This window comes from Oikopleura dioica, chromosome 1 (genome assembly GCF_907165135.1).
Source record: "Oikopleura dioica chromosome 1, OKI2018_I68_1.0, whole genome shotgun sequence".
NCBI classification, from domain to species: Eukaryota; Metazoa; Chordata; class Appendicularia; order Copelata; family Oikopleuridae; genus Oikopleura; species Oikopleura dioica.
In genome coordinates this window covers 14,494,093-14,510,993 of record NC_137291.1, presented here as the reverse complement: position 1 = coordinate 14,510,993, position 16,901 = coordinate 14,494,093, and the positions used below count along the sequence as shown (strand labels likewise).

At 43.3% G+C, this 16,901-nt stretch overlaps 3 protein-coding genes and 1 long non-coding RNA gene across 4 annotated transcripts; all 4 read right to left on the bottom strand.

Annotated features, from left to right (window-relative positions):
* Positions 1–8,859: 8,859 nt before the first annotated feature.
* On the bottom strand, positions 8,860–9,631 carry LOC145695508 (uncharacterized). The gene is made up of 4 exons (XR_014133742.1): positions 9,498–9,631; positions 9,353–9,456; positions 9,145–9,307; positions 8,860–9,097 (listed from the first exon to the last, which is right to left on the bottom strand). It is a non-coding gene; the product is annotated as an uncharacterized LOC145695508 (long non-coding RNA).
* On the bottom strand, positions 9,623–11,355 carry LOC145695498 (uncharacterized). The gene is made up of 6 exons (XM_081772483.1): positions 11,247–11,355; positions 10,582–11,202; positions 10,337–10,543; positions 10,095–10,295; positions 9,987–10,048; positions 9,623–9,944 (listed from the first exon to the last, which is right to left on the bottom strand). Exons 2-6 carry the CDS (start codon positions 10,867–10,869, stop codon positions 9,638–9,640), a joined length of 1,065 nt encoding a protein of 354 aa, XP_081628609.1. The 5' UTR covers positions 10,870–11,202; positions 11,247–11,355; the 3' UTR covers positions 9,623–9,637.
* A 15-nt stretch (positions 11,356–11,370) lies between these two features.
* On the bottom strand, positions 11,371–13,038 carry LOC145695497 (uncharacterized). Its single transcript, XM_081772482.1, has 5 exons — positions 12,531–13,038; positions 12,154–12,489; positions 11,946–12,114; positions 11,669–11,904; positions 11,371–11,626 (listed from the first exon to the last, which is right to left on the bottom strand). The coding sequence occupies exons 1-5, from the start codon at positions 12,867–12,869 to the stop codon at positions 11,543–11,545; spliced, it is 1,164 nt and encodes a 387-aa protein (XP_081628608.1). The 5' UTR covers positions 12,870–13,038; the 3' UTR covers positions 11,371–11,542.
* Positions 13,039–13,085: 47 nt separating this feature from the next.
* On the bottom strand, positions 13,086–16,896 carry LOC145695482 (uncharacterized). Its single transcript, XM_081772464.1, has 5 exons — positions 16,711–16,896; positions 16,422–16,667; positions 13,567–16,379; positions 13,379–13,522; positions 13,086–13,331 (listed from the first exon to the last, which is right to left on the bottom strand). The coding sequence occupies exons 1-5, from the start codon at positions 16,850–16,852 to the stop codon at positions 13,167–13,169; spliced, it is 3,510 nt and encodes a 1,169-aa protein (XP_081628590.1). The 5' UTR covers positions 16,853–16,896; the 3' UTR covers positions 13,086–13,166.
* Between the last annotated feature and the right edge of the window lie 5 nt (positions 16,897–16,901).

Here is a 16,901-nt window from a genome sequence, read left to right as displayed (position 1 = left end):
AACCCTAACCGGCCTAAAACACTCTCAAACTATCTTGAACCTTATCCAAATTCGTAACCCTAATGACAAACCGGCAGAAACCGGCCTAAAACACTCTCAAACTATCTTGAACCTTATCCAAATTCGTAACCCTAATGACAAACCGGCAGAAACCGGCCTAAAACACTCTCAAACTATCTTGAACCTTATCCAAATTCGTAACCCTAATGACAAACCGGCAGAAACCGGCCTAAAACACTCTCAAACTATCTTGAACCTTATCCAAATTCGTAACCCTAATGACAAACCGGCAGAAACCGGCCTAAAACACTCTCAAACTATCTTGAACCTTATCCAAATTCGTAACCCTAATGACAAACCGGCAGAAACCGGCCTAAAACACTCTCAAACTATCTTGAACCTTATCCAAATTCGTAACCCTAATGACAAACCGGCAGAAACCGGCCTAAAACACTCTCAAACTATCTTGAACCTTATCCAAATTCGTAACCCTAATGACAAACCGGCAGAAACCGGCCTAAAACACTCTCAAACTATCTTGAACCTTATCCAAATTCGTAACCCTAATGACAAACCGGCAGAAACCGGCCTAAAACACTCTCAAACTATCTTGAACCTTATCCAAATTCGTAACCCTAATGACAAACCGGCAGAAACCGGCCTAAAACACTCTCAAACTATCTTGAACCTTATCCAAATTCGTAACCCTAATGACAAACCGGCAGAAACCGGCCTAAAACACTCTCAAACTATCTTGAACCTTATCCAAATTCGTAACCCTAATGACAAACCGGCAGAAACCGGCCTAAAACACTCTCAAACTATCTTGAACCTTATCCAAATTCGTAACCCTAATGACAAACCGGCAGAAACCGGCCTAAAACACTCTCAAACTATCTTGAACCTTATCCAAATTCGTAACCCTAATGACAAACCGGCAGAAACCGGCCTAAAACACTCTCAAACTATCTTGAACCTTATCCAAATTCGTAACCCTAATGACAAACCGGCAGAAACCGGCCTAAAACACTCTCAAACTATCTTGAACCTTATCCAAATTCGTAACCCTAATGACAAACCGGCAGAAACCGGCCTAAAACACTCTCAAACTATCTTGAACCTTATCCAAATTCGTAACCCTAATGACAAACCGGCAGAAACCGGCCTAAAACACTCTCAAACTATCTTGAACCTTATCCAAATTCGTAACCCTAATGACAAACCGGCAGAAACCGGCCTAAAACACTCTCAAACTATCTTGAACCTTATCCAAATTCGTAACCCTAATGACAAACCGGCAGAAACCGGCCTAAAACACTCTCAAACTATCTTGAACCTTATCCAAATTCGTAACCCTAATGACAAACCGGCAGAAACCGGCCTAAAACACTCTCAAACTATCTTGAACCTTATCCAAATTCGTAACCCTAATGACAAACCGGCAGAAACCGGCCTAAAACACTCTCAAACTATCTTGAACCTTATCCAAATTCGTAACCCTAATGACAAACCGGCAGAAACCGGCCTAAAACACTCTCAAACTATCTTGAACCTTATCCAAATTCGTAACCCTAATGACAAACCGGCAGAAACCGGCCTAAAACACTCTCAAACTATCTTGAACCTTATCCAAATTCGTAACCCTAATGACAAACCGGCAGAAACCGGCCTAAAACACTCTCAAACTATCTTGAACCTTATCCAAATTCGTAACCCTAATGACAAACCGGCAGAAACCGGCCTAAAACACTCTCAAACTATCTTGAACCTTATCCAAATTCGTAACCCTAATGACAAACCGGCAGAAACCGGCCTAAAACACTCTCAAACTATCTTGAACCTTATCCAAATTCGTAACCCTAATGACAAACCGGCAGAAACCGGCCTAAAACACTCTCAAACTATCTTGAACCTTATCCAAATTCGTAACCCTAATGACAAACCGGCAGAAACCGGCCTAAAACACTCTCAAACTATCTTGAACCTTATCCAAATTCGTAACCCTAATGACAAACCGGCAGAAACCGGCCTAAAACACTCTCAAACTATCTTGAACCTTATCCAAATTCGTAACCCTAATGACAAACCGGCAGAAACCGGCCTAAAACACTCTCAAACTATCTTGAACCTTATCCAAATTCGTAACCCTAATGACAAACCGGCAGAAACCGGCCTAAAACACTCTCAAACTATCTTGAACCTTATCCAAATTCGTAACCCTAATGACAAACCGGCAGAAACCGGCCTAAAACACTCTCAAACTATCTTGAACCTTATCCAAATTCGTAACCCTAATGACAAACCGGCAGAAACCGGCCTAAAACACTCTCAAACTATCTTGAACCTTATCCAAATTCGTAACCCTAATGACAAACCGGCAGAAACCGGCCTAAAACACTCTCAAACTATCTTGAACCTTATCCAAATTCGTAACCCTAATGACAAACCGGCAGAAACCGGCCTAAAACACTCTCAAACTATCTTGAACCTTATCCAAATTCGTAACCCTAATGACAAACCGGCAGAAACCGGCCTAAAACACTCTCAAACTATCTTGAACCTTATCCAAATTCGTAACCCTAATGACAAACCGGCAGAAACCGGCCTAAAACACTCTCAAACTATCTTGAACCTTATCCAAATTCGTAACCCTAATGACAAACCGGCAGAAACCGGCCTAAAACACTCTCAAACTATCTTGAACCTTATCCAAATTCGTAACCCTAATGACAAACCGGCAGAAACCGGCCTAAAACACTCTCAAACTATCTTGAACCTTATCCAAATTCGTAACCCTAATGACAAACCGGCAGAAACCGGCCTAAAACACTCTCAAACTATCTTGAACCTTATCCAAATTCGTAACCCTAATGACAAACCGGCAGAAACCGGCCTAAAACACTCTCAAACTATCTTGAACCTTATCCAAATTCGTAACCCTAATGACAAACCGGCAGAAACCGGCCTAAAACACTCTCAAACTATCTTGAACCTTATCCAAATTCGTAACCCTAATGACAAACCGGCAGAAACCGGCCTAAAACACTCTCAAACTATCTTGAACCTTATCCAAATTCGTAACCCTAATGACAAACCGGCAGAAACCGGCCTAAAACACTCTCAAACTATCTTGAACCTTATCCAAATTCGTAACCCTAATGACAAACCGGCAGAAACCGGCCTAAAACACTCTCAAACTATCTTGAACCTTATCCAAATTCGTAACCCTAATGACAAACCGGCAGAAACCGGCCTAAAACACTCTCAAACTATCTTGAACCTTATCCAAATTCGTAACCCTAATGACAAACCGGCAGAAACCGGCCTAAAACACTCTCAAACTATCTTGAACCTTATCCAAATTCGTAACCCTAATGACAAACCGGCAGAAACCGGCCTAAAACACTCTCAAACTATCTTGAACCTTATCCAAATTCGTAACCCTAATGACAAACCGGCAGAAACCGGCCTAAAACACTCTCAAACTATCTTGAACCTTATCCAAATTCGTAACCCTAATGACAAACCGGCAGAAACCGGCCTAAAACACTCTCAAACTATCTTGAACCTTATCCAAATTCGTAACCCTAATGACAAACCGGCAGAAACCGGCCTAAAACACTCTCAAACTATCTTGAACCTTATCCAAATTCGTAACCCTAATGACAAACCGGCAGAAACCGGCCTAAAACACTCTCAAACTATCTTGAACCTTATCCAAATTCGTAACCCTAATGACAAACCGGCAGAAACCGGCCTAAAACACTCTCAAACTATCTTGAACCTTATCCAAATTCGTAACCCTAATGACAAACCGGCAGAAACCGGCCTAAAACACTCTCAAACTATCTTGAACCTTATCCAAATTCGTAACCCTAATGACAAACCGGCAGAAACCGGCCTAAAACACTCTCAAACTATCTTGAACCTTATCCAAATTCGTAACCCTAATGACAAACCGGCAGAAACCGGCCTAAAACACTCTCAAACTATCTTGAACCTTATCCAAATTCGTAACCCTAATGACAAACCGGCAGAAACCGGCCTAAAACACTCTCAAACTATCTTGAACCTTATCCAAATTCGTAACCCTAATGACAAACCGGCAGAAACCGGCCTAAAACACTCTCAAACTATCTTGAACCTTATCCAAATTCGTAACCCTAATGACAAACCGGCAGAAACCGGCCTAAAACACTCTCAAACTATCTTGAACCTTATCCAAATTCGTAACCCTAATGACAAACCGGCAGAAACCGGCCTAAAACACTCTCAAACTATCTTGAACCTTATCCAAATTCGTAACCCTAATGACAAACCGGCAGAAACCGGCCTAAAACACTCTCAAACTATCTTGAACCTTATCCAAATTCGTAACCCTAATGACAAACCGGCAGAAACCGGCCTAAAACACTCTCAAACTATCTTGAACCTTATCCAAATTCGTAACCCTAATGACAAACCGGCAGAAACCGGCCTAAAACACTCTCAAACTATCTTGAACCTTATCCAAATTCGTAACCCTAATGACAAACCGGCAGAAACCGGCCTAAAACACTCTCAAACTATCTTGAACCTTATCCAAATTCGTAACCCTAATGACAAACCGGCAGAAACCGGCCTAAAACACTCTCAAACTATCTTGAACCTTATCCAAATTCGTAACCCTAATGACAAACCGGCAGAAACCGGCCTAAAACACTCTCAAACTATCTTGAACCTTATCCAAATTCGTAACCCTAATGACAAACCGGCAGAAACCGGCCTAAAACACTCTCAAACTATCTTGAACCTTATCCAAATTCGTAACCCTAATGACAAACCGGCAGAAACCGGCCTAAAACACTCTCAAACTATCTTGAACCTTATCCAAATTCGTAACCCTAATGACAAACCGGCAGAAACCGGCCTAAAACACTCTCAAACTATCTTGAACCTTATCCAAATTCGTAACCCTAATGACAAACCGGCAGAAACCGGCCTAAAACACTCTCAAACTATCTTGAACCTTATCCAAATTCGTAACCCTAATGACAAACCGGCAGAAACCGGCCTAAAACACTCTCAAACTATCTTGAACCTTATCCAAATTCGTAACCCTAATGACAAACCGGCAGAAACCGGCCTAAAACACTCTCAAACTATCTTGAACCTTATCCAAATTCGTAACCCTAATGACAAACCGGCAGAAACCGGCCTAAAACACTCTCAAACTATCTTGAACCTTATCCAAATTCGTAACCCTAATGACAAACCGGCAGAAACCGGCCTAAAACACTCTCAAACTATCTTGAACCTTATCCAAATTCGTAACCCTAATGACAAACCGGCAGAAACCGGCCTAAAACACTCTCAAACTATCTTGAACCTTATCCAAATTCGTAACCCTAATGACAAACCGGCAGAAACCGGCCTAAAACACTCTCAAACTATCTTGAACCTTATCCAAATTCGTAACCCTAATGACAAACCGGCAGAAACCGGCCTAAAACACTCTCAAACTATCTTGAACCTTATCCAAATTCGTAACCCTAATGACAAACCGGCAGAAACCGGCCTAAAACACTCTCAAACTATCTTGAACCTTATCCAAATTCGTAACCCTAATGACAAACCGGCAGAAACCGGCCTAAAACACTCTCAAACTATCTTGAACCTTATCCAAATTCGTAACCCTAATGACAAACCGGCAGAAACCGGCCTAAAACACTCTCAAACTATCTTGAACCTTATCCAAATTCGTAACCCTAATGACAAACCGGCAGAAACCGGCCTAAAACACTCTCAAACTATCTTGAACCTTATCCAAATTCGTAACCCTAATGACAAACCGGCAGAAACCGGCCTAAAACACTCTCAAACTATCTTGAACCTTATCCAAATTCGTAACCCTAATGACAAACCGGCAGAAACCGGCCTAAAACACTCTCAAACTATCTTGAACCTTATCCAAATTCGTAACCCTAATGACAAACCGGCAGAAACCGGCCTAAAACACTCTCAAACTATCTTGAACCTTATCCAAATTCGTAACCCTAATGACAAACCGGCAGAAACCGGCCTAAAACACTCTCAAACTATCTTGAACCTTATCCAAATTCGTAACCCTAATGACAAACCGGCAGAAACCGGCCTAAAACACTCTCAAACTATCTTGAACCTTATCCAAATTCGTAACCCTAATGACAAACCGGCAGAAACCGGCCTAAAACACTCTCAAACTATCTTGAACCTTATCCAAATTCGTAACCCTAATGACAAACCGGCAGAAACCGGCCTAAAACACTCTCAAACTATCTTGAACCTTATCCAAATTCGTAACCCTAATGACAAACCGGCAGAAACCGGCCTAAAACACTCTCAAACTATCTTGAACCTTATCCAAATTCGTAACCCTAATGACAAACCGGCAGAAACCGGCCTAAAACACTCTCAAACTATCTTGAACCTTATCCAAATTCGTAACCCTAATGACAAACCGGCAGAAACCGGCCTAAAACACTCTCAAACTATCTTGAACCTTATCCAAATTCGTAACCCTAATGACAAACCGGCAGAAACCGGCCTAAAACACTCTCAAACTATCTTGAACCTTATCCAAATTCGTAACCCTAATGACAAACCGGCAGAAACCGGCCTAAAACACTCTCAAACTATCTTGAACCTTATCCAAATTCGTAACCCTAATGACAAACCGGCAGAAACCGGCCTAAAACACTCTCAAACTATCTTGAACCTTATCCAAATTCGTAACCCTAATGACAAACCGGCAGAAACCGGCCTAAAACACTCTCAAACTATCTTGAACCTTATCCAAATTCGTAACCCTAATGACAAACCGGCAGAAACCGGCCTAAAACACTCTCAAACTATCTTGAACCTTATCCAAATTCGTAACCCTAATGACAAACCGGCAGAAACCGGCCTAAAACACTCTCAAACTATCTTGAACCTTATCCAAATTCGTAACCCTAATGACAAACCGGCAGAAACCGGCCTAAAACACTCTCAAACTATCTTGAACCTTATCCAAATTCGTAACCCTAATGACAAACCGGCAGAAACCGGCCTAAAACACTCTCAAACTATCTTGAACCTTATCCAAATTCGTAACCCTAATGACAAACCGGCAGAAACCGGCCTAAAACACTCTCAAACTATCTTGAACCTTATCCAAATTCGTAACCCTAATGACAAACCGGCAGAAACCGGCCTAAAACACTCTCAAACTATCTTGAACCTTATCCAAATTCGTAACCCTAATGACAAACCGGCAGAAACCGGCCTAAAACACTCTCAAACTATCTTGAACCTTATCCAAATTCGTAACCCTAATGACAAACCGGCAGAAACCGGCCTAAAACACTCTCAAACTATCTTGAACCTTATCCAAATTCGTAACCCTAATGACAAACCGGCAGAAACCGGCCTAAAACACTCTCAAACTATCTTGAACCTTATCCAAATTCGTAACCCTAATGACAAACCGGCAGAAACCGGCCTAAAACACTCTCAAACTATCTTGAACCTTATCCAAATTCGTAACCCTAATGACAAACCGGCAGAAACCGGCCTAAAACACTCTCAAACTATCTTGAACCTTATCCAAATTCGTAACCCTAATGACAAACCGGCAGAAACCGGCCTAAAACACTCTCAAACTATCTTGAACCTTATCCAAATTCGTAACCCTAATGACAAACCGGCAGAAACCGGCCTAAAACACTCTCAAACTATCTTGAACCTTATCCAAATTCGTAACCCTAATGACAAACCGGCAGAAACCGGCCTAAAACACTCTCAAACTATCTTGAACCTTATCCAAATTCGTAACCCTAATGACAAACCGGCAGAAACCGGCCTAAAACACTCTCAAACTATCTTGAACCTTATCCAAATTCGTAACCCTAATGACAAACCGGCAGAAACCGGGGCCAAGCCGGGCGTTTACAGAATTGTGTAAACGGGCCTGGCCTCCCCTTCGGGTTGGCTTTGCCCCGTCGCAGACTGGATTGTGTAAACGGGCCTTGCCTCCCCTTTGGATCGGCTTGGCCCCGTCGCAGACTGGATTGTGTAAACGGGCCTTGCCTCCCCTTTGGATCGGCTTGGCCCCGTCGCAGACTGGATTGTGTAAACGGTTTGTTCATTTCTGCGCTTGAACCACCATGAACCACCATGAACCGCAAGAATAACCGGTTGGTTGAACTTCTGAATATGTTTAAAAGATTTACTGTTGAAAATGAATTCATTTGATATACATATTTCTACAATTTGACCTATTTCCGGGCATGAACCGCGACGAACCGGAAGCACAACCGGCTGGTCAAAAAATACCATTTCATTTTGTTCAGTAATTCATAAGCTTCAATTTGAGCTATAAAACATCATCATAGCATGCTTATATCAGAAGTTGATAATATTGGATTTTCGTATCTGGCTGCTTGCGTCAACTTTGAAGCTCTAGAATCATATGAAGGAAGCACTCCGCAATTTCATATGTATCGATGCGTCTTGCGCTTATCTTTCACATGGTAGGCATCAAATAATCAAAATCGATCTAGCACGCACTCAAAAGCCGCTTCTAATCAAACTAGTGCTTTTTTTCTTGCTAAAAATCCCCCAAAAAAAGAGGTAAGATGACTCATATCGAAAATTCTGCAAGTGCAGTTTTTCAAGGCTTGTCTTGATGCATAGGTTCTGAAAGTATGGGGAGATTTTTCAAAGGAACCTTGAAAATCGAAAAACACCGCGGTAAGCCTAGGCATGAGGTGCGGCGGTGGGCCACTGTCATTGTCTTATTTGATATCTAGAATTATGACGTTAATTTGCTTGCTTCCTGGTGTACTGCCTACCTGGTGGTCCTCTGCGGTCGCCCATGCTGGCACTTACTGGTACACTGCCGTTGGAGCTGATAACTGGAGGCGGGTTAGATCTGTTGAAGTTTTCAGATTTGATAGGCGATGGTCCCATTGGAAGGAATGGCATTCCAGGTGGCGCAAATTGAGCGATGTTCGTCCTTGTCCGCAGTAGGAGCAAAGCTCGATCTCTGAGCGTTCTCTGCTTCTCCGAGTACTTTCTCCATGAGGTTTCTTCAAATCTGAATGAATAAATTATGAATGGATTGAGAGTATATATTTTATATACCCGTAATTAAAATAATCTGATAAGTCAGCGCCAGGCTTCTGCCACGGCTTATCCGTGAGTGCATCTTTTTCAGGATTTGGGATCAATTTTCCGCTTGAAGAAGTAATGAGCACTTCTGCTTGCTGAGGCGTCTTGTCTTTTTGTCTTCGCTGTTTGCATCTTTCTGGAAAAATCAGTATAGTGTCGGAAATCAAGGAAGAGAACGTACTGGGTTTATGTTTATAACAGCTTCGCCGTCGATATCTCCGATCATTATATTTACATCGTCGTCCAAATCATCGTCTGAGTCGATTTCTTCTGCTTCTGACTCCTCTGAAAGCAATTAGACGGAACTCAAAAAAGTGCAATTTTACCTTCGTCGGGTCCTTCCTCTTTCTTTTCTATTGGCAGCGCGGTAACTGAAGAATCTGTCTTCTCAGGCGTTGCTTCCTGACCATTTTCGACTTCTGTTGTCATTCTTTGATAATCAAGTTTGGATATTTTCAATAGACCGTTAAATTTTGAAGGTAGTGGATTTGTGAACAGGGAATACAGACAATTTCTTGTGGGAAAAGTTAATACGACATCTTTTTCTTGGATCCTCATTGGAGGGGGCAGGGGCAGGCTGTTTCATCCACGGTGCATTCTGGAGATCGATTTTGCCATCTTTGCTTCCTGCGAGGACGGCCATTGAGGCCTGAGCAGCTGCTTGTGCCCAGTAAGAAACGTCAGCTTGGACTCGTTTTTCGTTGAATCTCTTATCCTCTTTTTCGAGGAACTGTTTTCGGGTGTCTGTGATGTCCTCGTATTTGTGGTGTTGTCTGAATGATCTTGAGTAAGATTTTTGGAAAAGAAAAATAAACCTGTTGTAGAATTTCATTTCTTTTCGTTTGATCGCCCATTTGGTTGCGAAATCCTCCCATTTCTAGAATCATTTCTGAATAAAACGAAGAGGGATTGTGATTTCTTACGTATTTTTGCTCGAAGTCTTGATCCCAATTATCGTAGGCTGATTTTCTGTATTTGCTGGCCCCCTGCCCATGCGTCTGATCGTAAGATAGATCTTTCCACTGATCACGTGCCATTTCAGATTCACGGTAACCTCCATATCCATACGAGTCCGATATGAATTTATTAACGCCGCCAGATCCCACTTTCAGATCCGGTTCCGCCTGAGTACAGAGATTAGAGTAATTTTAAATCTTGATTTTACCTTGTGATCGTAGTCCCAGTGGATTTCCTGACGTCGTCGGGATCGTGAATTTTCCTCGCCAGGCTCGACACCCATTCCTCGATACATCGTTTCCGCGGCGAGCTTGGCAGTGGTAATTTCTTCTTCTTTTTCGCGGATTTCTTCTTCGAGTTTCGCCTGTTTTGCGAGACGAGCCGCTTCTTGTTCTTCGGCGGTCATTGGCATAGGCTTTAAATGCTTGAGAATGGAATCAAAGAAAGCCTTACTTTTGGCTGATCTGGATTTTTAAGATCATCGTCAGTATCTTCAGCTTCTTCTGCGGCGATTTGGGCTTCAATTTCGGACATGGGCGTTGGATCGCAAATCGCGTCTCTCGGGTCCAGCTGAGAACCGCCTCCGTACATCACTGACACTTTGATATACGTTTTGCCGCTAAACTCGACTCGTCCATTGGTGACCTTCATGTACTCCTCAGGCTCTTCGTCGCGCTCCATCCAGCCGCTAGGGAGTTCGAGCAACTCTTCGTCATCGGAGTCTTGTTCCCACTGCTTCATTTCGAGCCAGGCAAGCTGGTCCTTCGATGGCAGTTTTTCTCAAATCCGAAACCACCTTTTCTGCCAAACATGTAATTTCGATGAAAGCAGGAAAGGAAATGATCCCAAAGCTCAGACTCCATCATCTCCGCAAATTTACCAGTTTTGCATCGTCGCATCCAGGTAAGATTTGCGTGTACGTTTTCGGGCTTGAGGCCACCCAGAAGGCGCAAGAATTTTTCAGCTTTTTGATCGGTTCGGAATTCCTCCCGAACTTTTCGCGGCATATCGTCCACTGTAAGGACCCGCCCTCGCTTCTTCTTCTTTCGACGCTTTTTCACTGGAGGCTCAGCGCTAGAAAGTGCCTATATGAATACTTTATTTACTGCCTAACACACCTTTCTACAAGATCTCTTTTTCCAAGTCCTGGCAGTTCCTCCTTATCAGATTCATGGTCCGACATTTTTTTGACTTCGCTGAATGGATGTTTTCATACACTTGAACACATAGAAATTTAGCGGGATTTTCAAGCGGTCGCTTTTTTTGTTTAATTGAACTACAGAAATGAACTTGCGACAGTAAGGTTTTGCTTTAGCTAGTAGTAATAGAATCAAGTTGAATTCACAGTAGGTATTGCACTAAATGGTAAATGGACAGCAGTTTTCAATTTTAAATAAATTCAGAAAAAATCTAACTAATTTTGGATAAGATTTTGAACTTGCTTGTATGCAAGAAGCCCGAACTCGTAGATGTCGTTTCCAAGTCGGGCGATTTGGCTCTAGAAATAGCTTAAAACGAGGGAGAAAATCAGCTGGTAAACCTGGGCGCAGCAGAATCTGCCAGCAGCGACTTTTCCAATGAGATCTCCTGTCCAGACAATTGATCGACCGATACCCTCGAAGATGTTAGAGAAGATCTTGTCGATGTTGTACTCGAGCAGGAACTCGTGAATGATTGGAAGCTGTTTTTGGATGATAGCAATAGTTGTTTCAACTCTTTCATATACAATAGATTGGACTTCAGCAAACTTGACGGATGCTTGTTGTCGATACTCCTCTATGATTTCAATAAGAAAAGAGTATAAGAAGAGAACTGACCGGTATTGACGAGAGCGGCATTAGCGTATTCTTTACTAGCGCGTTGAACTTTAGCGAGTCCCTTGAGCGTCTCATCACGAGCAAGAGCACTGTACTTGTCGATTTGAACTCGCATGTCAGCGATTCCTTGTTCGCAAACTACACCCCAGTTTTCAGCGAGAACATTAGCCTAGTAAAGGTTAAAAATAGCCTTTTCTGCTGATTTTACTTGTTCTCGAAGTTGCTTGACCAAGACTGTTCCATTTTTGACAGCGTTGTTGAAAAATGGCTCGAGTTCCTTTTGAACATTTTGGACAGTTGGCACGACATGAGTTTGGACTTGCTCATTCAGACTCGTGATCGTTTTATCGACGTGGTCTTTCAAATGAGCATCGTAGAGCTTTATTAGCTTTTCAAGTTGAGGTTGGCCGTGCGCAGCGTAGAGCTTCTGGAGCTGAGCAATTTGTGGCTCTCCGTATTGTTTATACGCAGGGATGACGAATTCTTGTACATGTGGGTCGACGTATTCGTTGTATTTTGGAATGACGTAGACGTCGTAATAATGCTGCAAAAGATTGTTTTTCACTGAGAAATCAGCGACCTTACCTTGAAGTGTTGATTATAAATAGGCCGAGTACACTCAAACTGTGAGCTTAGACTTGTGAAGAGAAGGAAATACATAATGTAGGTAGGTAATCGGAGGAGGAAGCAAGACGAGCTCTCGGCTTTTCCGCAGATAGCGCCGCTTTTCTTCGGCGATTTAGGACCAGCTGACTTTGTTTTTGACTTAGGAGGTGTCGTTGTGACTGGTTCGTCAAGGGACTTTTCTATGATGGCTCTGTGTTTGGCACTGAGAGTGGTTTCAGGAACGGATTCTAGGACCAATCGGAGATCTGGCGGCCTGTAGCTCGGCTTGAAGTCGACAGTATTGCGCCCCTTGACCATTTTGACGCTTTTGTTCTGCTTCGTCTTGTTTTCGTAGTTTTCGCCATTTTCGCCGTTATAGGAGTTGTGATCGTGCTCGCCATTTTGGATTCGATTCTTCCAATTCAAGAATATCTTCTTTCATCCTTGATGTAATTTTTGGCAGCTCGAGTGCGCTCTCAATCTGATTCAACCTAAAATCGAAAAAACGTTAATTTATAATCATAGTAAGGCGACAAAGGCAGTGAATAAAGAGTTTAAAAGTGAGGTGATAAGTCAAAAGGTGAATTATATACAGTGAAGAAGAAGGAAAGGGGTTTAGTATTTTTCCTTCACCCGTGGGTCGCCTTTATCGAGAAGCACACGGTGTCTGTCTTTGAGTTGGACGTTGGTCCTCTTCGATCTACGGAAAAACTTTTTCTCGATCGTTTTCCAGTCTTTTCCGTATTGATTGAGGCCCTCAATCAGCTTGGCGTCCTCGTCCTAAATTTATAACAATTAAAGATATAAATCATTTATAAAGAGCTTACATCTGTCCAATTCTTTCTTTTTGAGTCCTGCACGACTGGGGCAAATTCTTTATTCGCACAAATTTTTGTAATTTGGCTTGATGCTGCCCGCGAAGCTTTTCGGCTTGACGCTGCCCGCGTAGCTGGTCGGCTTGACTCGTCAGACTAAAGTGAAGTTAGAGTACTTTTTCATGATTACAAATCGTTACCTCTTCTCGTTGATTCGAAGCAATAGATTCTGGCCTCGGATTCCGTCGTCTGGTTTTTACAGCATTTTTCTTCATCGAAATCGGCTTCTTTTTTGATTTAGATGGCGATGGTGACTTCTCTGGTGATCGTGATTTGGTGAGCTTCGGCATGCTAGCTGTTGGCGATCTATTACTTCTCCGAGGACGACTTTGCGGTCGAGGAACTTCCTCATCCTCGCTCGAGTCCAAGAAGCTAGAAAGATCAGCATCTGGTGGCATCGCTGGAGGTGTTAAATTCTTGCTGCACGTTGGTTCGTCATGCCTCAGTTTCGCACTCTTTTCTTTGGTAGCTTTCTTTTGACTTTGCTTCATCTTTCCGACGCCTCTAATTGGACTGTCATTATCAAATGCAGAAGACAAGTCCGAAATCTCGCTCAGGGCATCTCTTCCTGGACGACGAACATTGGTGTTATCCACAGCTGGCGTAAGAGTCGTCGGCTTTGAAGCGCTTTTCTTAGGCGTTATATTTTCCTTCTCGTGCTTGCTCCTTTTCGCTGCTTGAACTTTAGCGCTTGCTTCGCCCTGCGCGTCCTTTTCAGGAGTCTGAAGCTTTCTCTTCTTTGAGGTGGGAAACATAGATTCGCGAACGTCCTCTCTGTCAATTGGCGCGGGTGGGGACTGATCATATTCAGGCGATAGAGCTTGTCGATCCTCCGGAGATTCATCGAACAGAACTTGCTGCGACCAGTTATGAGCTGACTCCTGCTCTTCTCGTGGCTGCGAGCGTTCCTGACTTTGCGATTCCGAAGATTTAGATTTCGATGGTCCCGGTTTTTCTTTTGCAGGCTCTGCATCTGGAATGTCTGAAACTTCCGATGTGTCAACGTTTTCTTCCTGCGAATACTGGTCGGACACATCGCGAATAACTTTGAATTCGAAGTCTTCCGTTGCCGTTTCGGCAATGACTATTCGCAGCATAGACAGCTTGATTTTGCTCTTGACGGAGCATTTCACACCGTTGAAGCAAATTAGAGTATCTCCAACACGAAGCCCAGCTTTATCTGCTGCCGACCCCGGGATAATCCCGTTGATGTAGATTCCTGCTTCGCTCGATTCGTTAAGCCTGAACCCAATGCGGCCCTGAATGTTCTTTGCATCTTTGATGATGATTGTTTTTTCATCACATTCTTCTCGCGAAACTTCTCGACGAACTTCCTCATCCTCGCTCGAGTCCAAGAAGCTAGAAAGATCAACATCTTGTGGCATCGCTGGAGGTGTTAAATTCTTGCTGCACGTTGGTTGATTCTCCGCTTCGTCATTCCTCTTTCCCTTCGGTTTCGCACTCAATTCTTTGGTTAGGGATTTTGAAGCTTTAGATTTCGAAGGGGTCGGTTTTTCTTTAGCAAGCTTTTCCGCTACTGGAAGACGCTTTTTGAAACGGCTTGATGATCCTGGAACGGGCTTCGAAAAATTCACCTTCGGTACTTTTGGCTCCCAAGAAGTCGCTTTTTCAAGTTCTCGTTCCAAGGGATCGTTCGGATCTCGCTTTCTTCTCAAAATAAATGCTCTAGCGAATTCCAGACGTTGTTTTATACTGCCAGCTTGTAATTTTCGACAGGCTTTAGCCACCGATTCTTTGACCTCATCACGCGTTGGTTTTGCTGTCGATCTCGGCATTTTTCTGTTAACTCTTTTTTGAGAAAAATTCGCATTCGGTACTTTTGGCTCCCAAGAAGTCGCATTTTCGAGTTCTCGATTCAAGGGATCGCTCGAATCTCGTGCTCGGTTTCTTCTTGAAATAAAAGCCCTCGCGAGTTCCAGACGTCGACTAATTCCGCCAGCTTGTGCTTTGCGACAGGCTTCAGCCACCGATTTTTTCACCTCGTCACGAGTTGGTTTTGCTCTCGATCGCGGCATTCTTCTATTAACCCTTTTTTGCTGTTTAGCCTGATCTGCTTGCTTGTTAATTTTCTTTATATCAGCATTCCTCGTCGGCGATTTGAGCTTCGCAAAGTAATCGTCATCTAAATCCTCGTCGAAAGTCTTCTGTGTCGCTGAGGCTTGCTTCAAGGTTGAAGAAGTGGGAGGCGGGAAATATATTTTGTTAGTCCCTTGTGACTTTTGTCGAGGTTGGATTTGAGTTGCCGATGTTGACTCATGTTGAGCTTGAGTTGTTTGTGCTGACTGTTGTGAGTCGAGAACAAGCGCTGAGTGGTTTAGAAGATCGCCCACTCGCTGAGTCTGGTTCCTCTCTCCTTGAGACTCTTCGGCGCATAAGTTCTGCACATCGTGAGTCCTTCTTTTTCTCCCTTCAGTCTCTCGTAGCGTCTCTCCAGAAACCTGTGACCAGGAATCTTTCATTTCGACCTTTTTCGATCTCCCTGTCGTATCTCCCGAGGACGCCATGATTATCTCCGGGGTATCCATCGGTTCTTCCTGATTTTCATTGAAGAGGCTTCGACGAAGCTTTCTCGGGGGCTGTGGAGGTGAAGCGGGTGCTGATTGATCAGTCTTACTGGGCGTTTTTGGTAGACTCTTTTCAGGCGTTTCGTAGACGGAGGATCCTTGAGAAGAGTTCCCTTCGTCTTCTTCTTGCTGGGAAATCTGCGTAGTATCCATTGGCTGCAGCTCATCATCGAAAAGTTCTCCGCTGACGGAGAGGGAGATCTCTGGATCCGAAGGCACTTCATCATTGAATAGTTCACCACTGAATGATACGGAAATTCCAGCGATCCCTTCTTCGGATCGCAGAGTATTCTCAGACGATTGAGAAGACGCAAGAGCAGCTTGGGTCAATTTTTCAATTCCTTCCAGGGGATCGTCGCTTATCGGCGCTATAATTCGAGTTTATTTTCAATATTTATTTGATCGCTTACTTGGTTGGTCGGGATCAAGATCTGAGGCCAGCTTCGAGTTGTTAGAAGTCTTCTCCGGCGATTTGAAGTAGGGCGAAGGCTGCGAAAACTCAGCAGCTCGTTCCATCATCTCGTAACGGCTCAGTTGAGATAGTCTTTGAGAATCTTCCAAGCTCTCTTGCGTGGTCGCCTGTGATTTTTCTGGGGTTAGATGAACATGAATTTGTGAAGATCTCGTTCGAGCGGGCTCATTTTTCGATCCTTGTGCTAGTTTCAGTTGTTTAAAATTACACCAAACATTTCCACTTACAATCTTTTTGAGAAGTTTTGACAGATGCTGCGCTCACTGGCTGCTTGATTCTTCCAGATCGGCCAGACGAAGGGGATTCATCACTCTCTTTTCGTCCAGATCGGCCAGACGAAGGGGATTCATCACTCTCTTTTCGTTTCATTCTCAATCCGATAGCGCACTGTCTGAACAAAAAATATGGGATCCTTTCT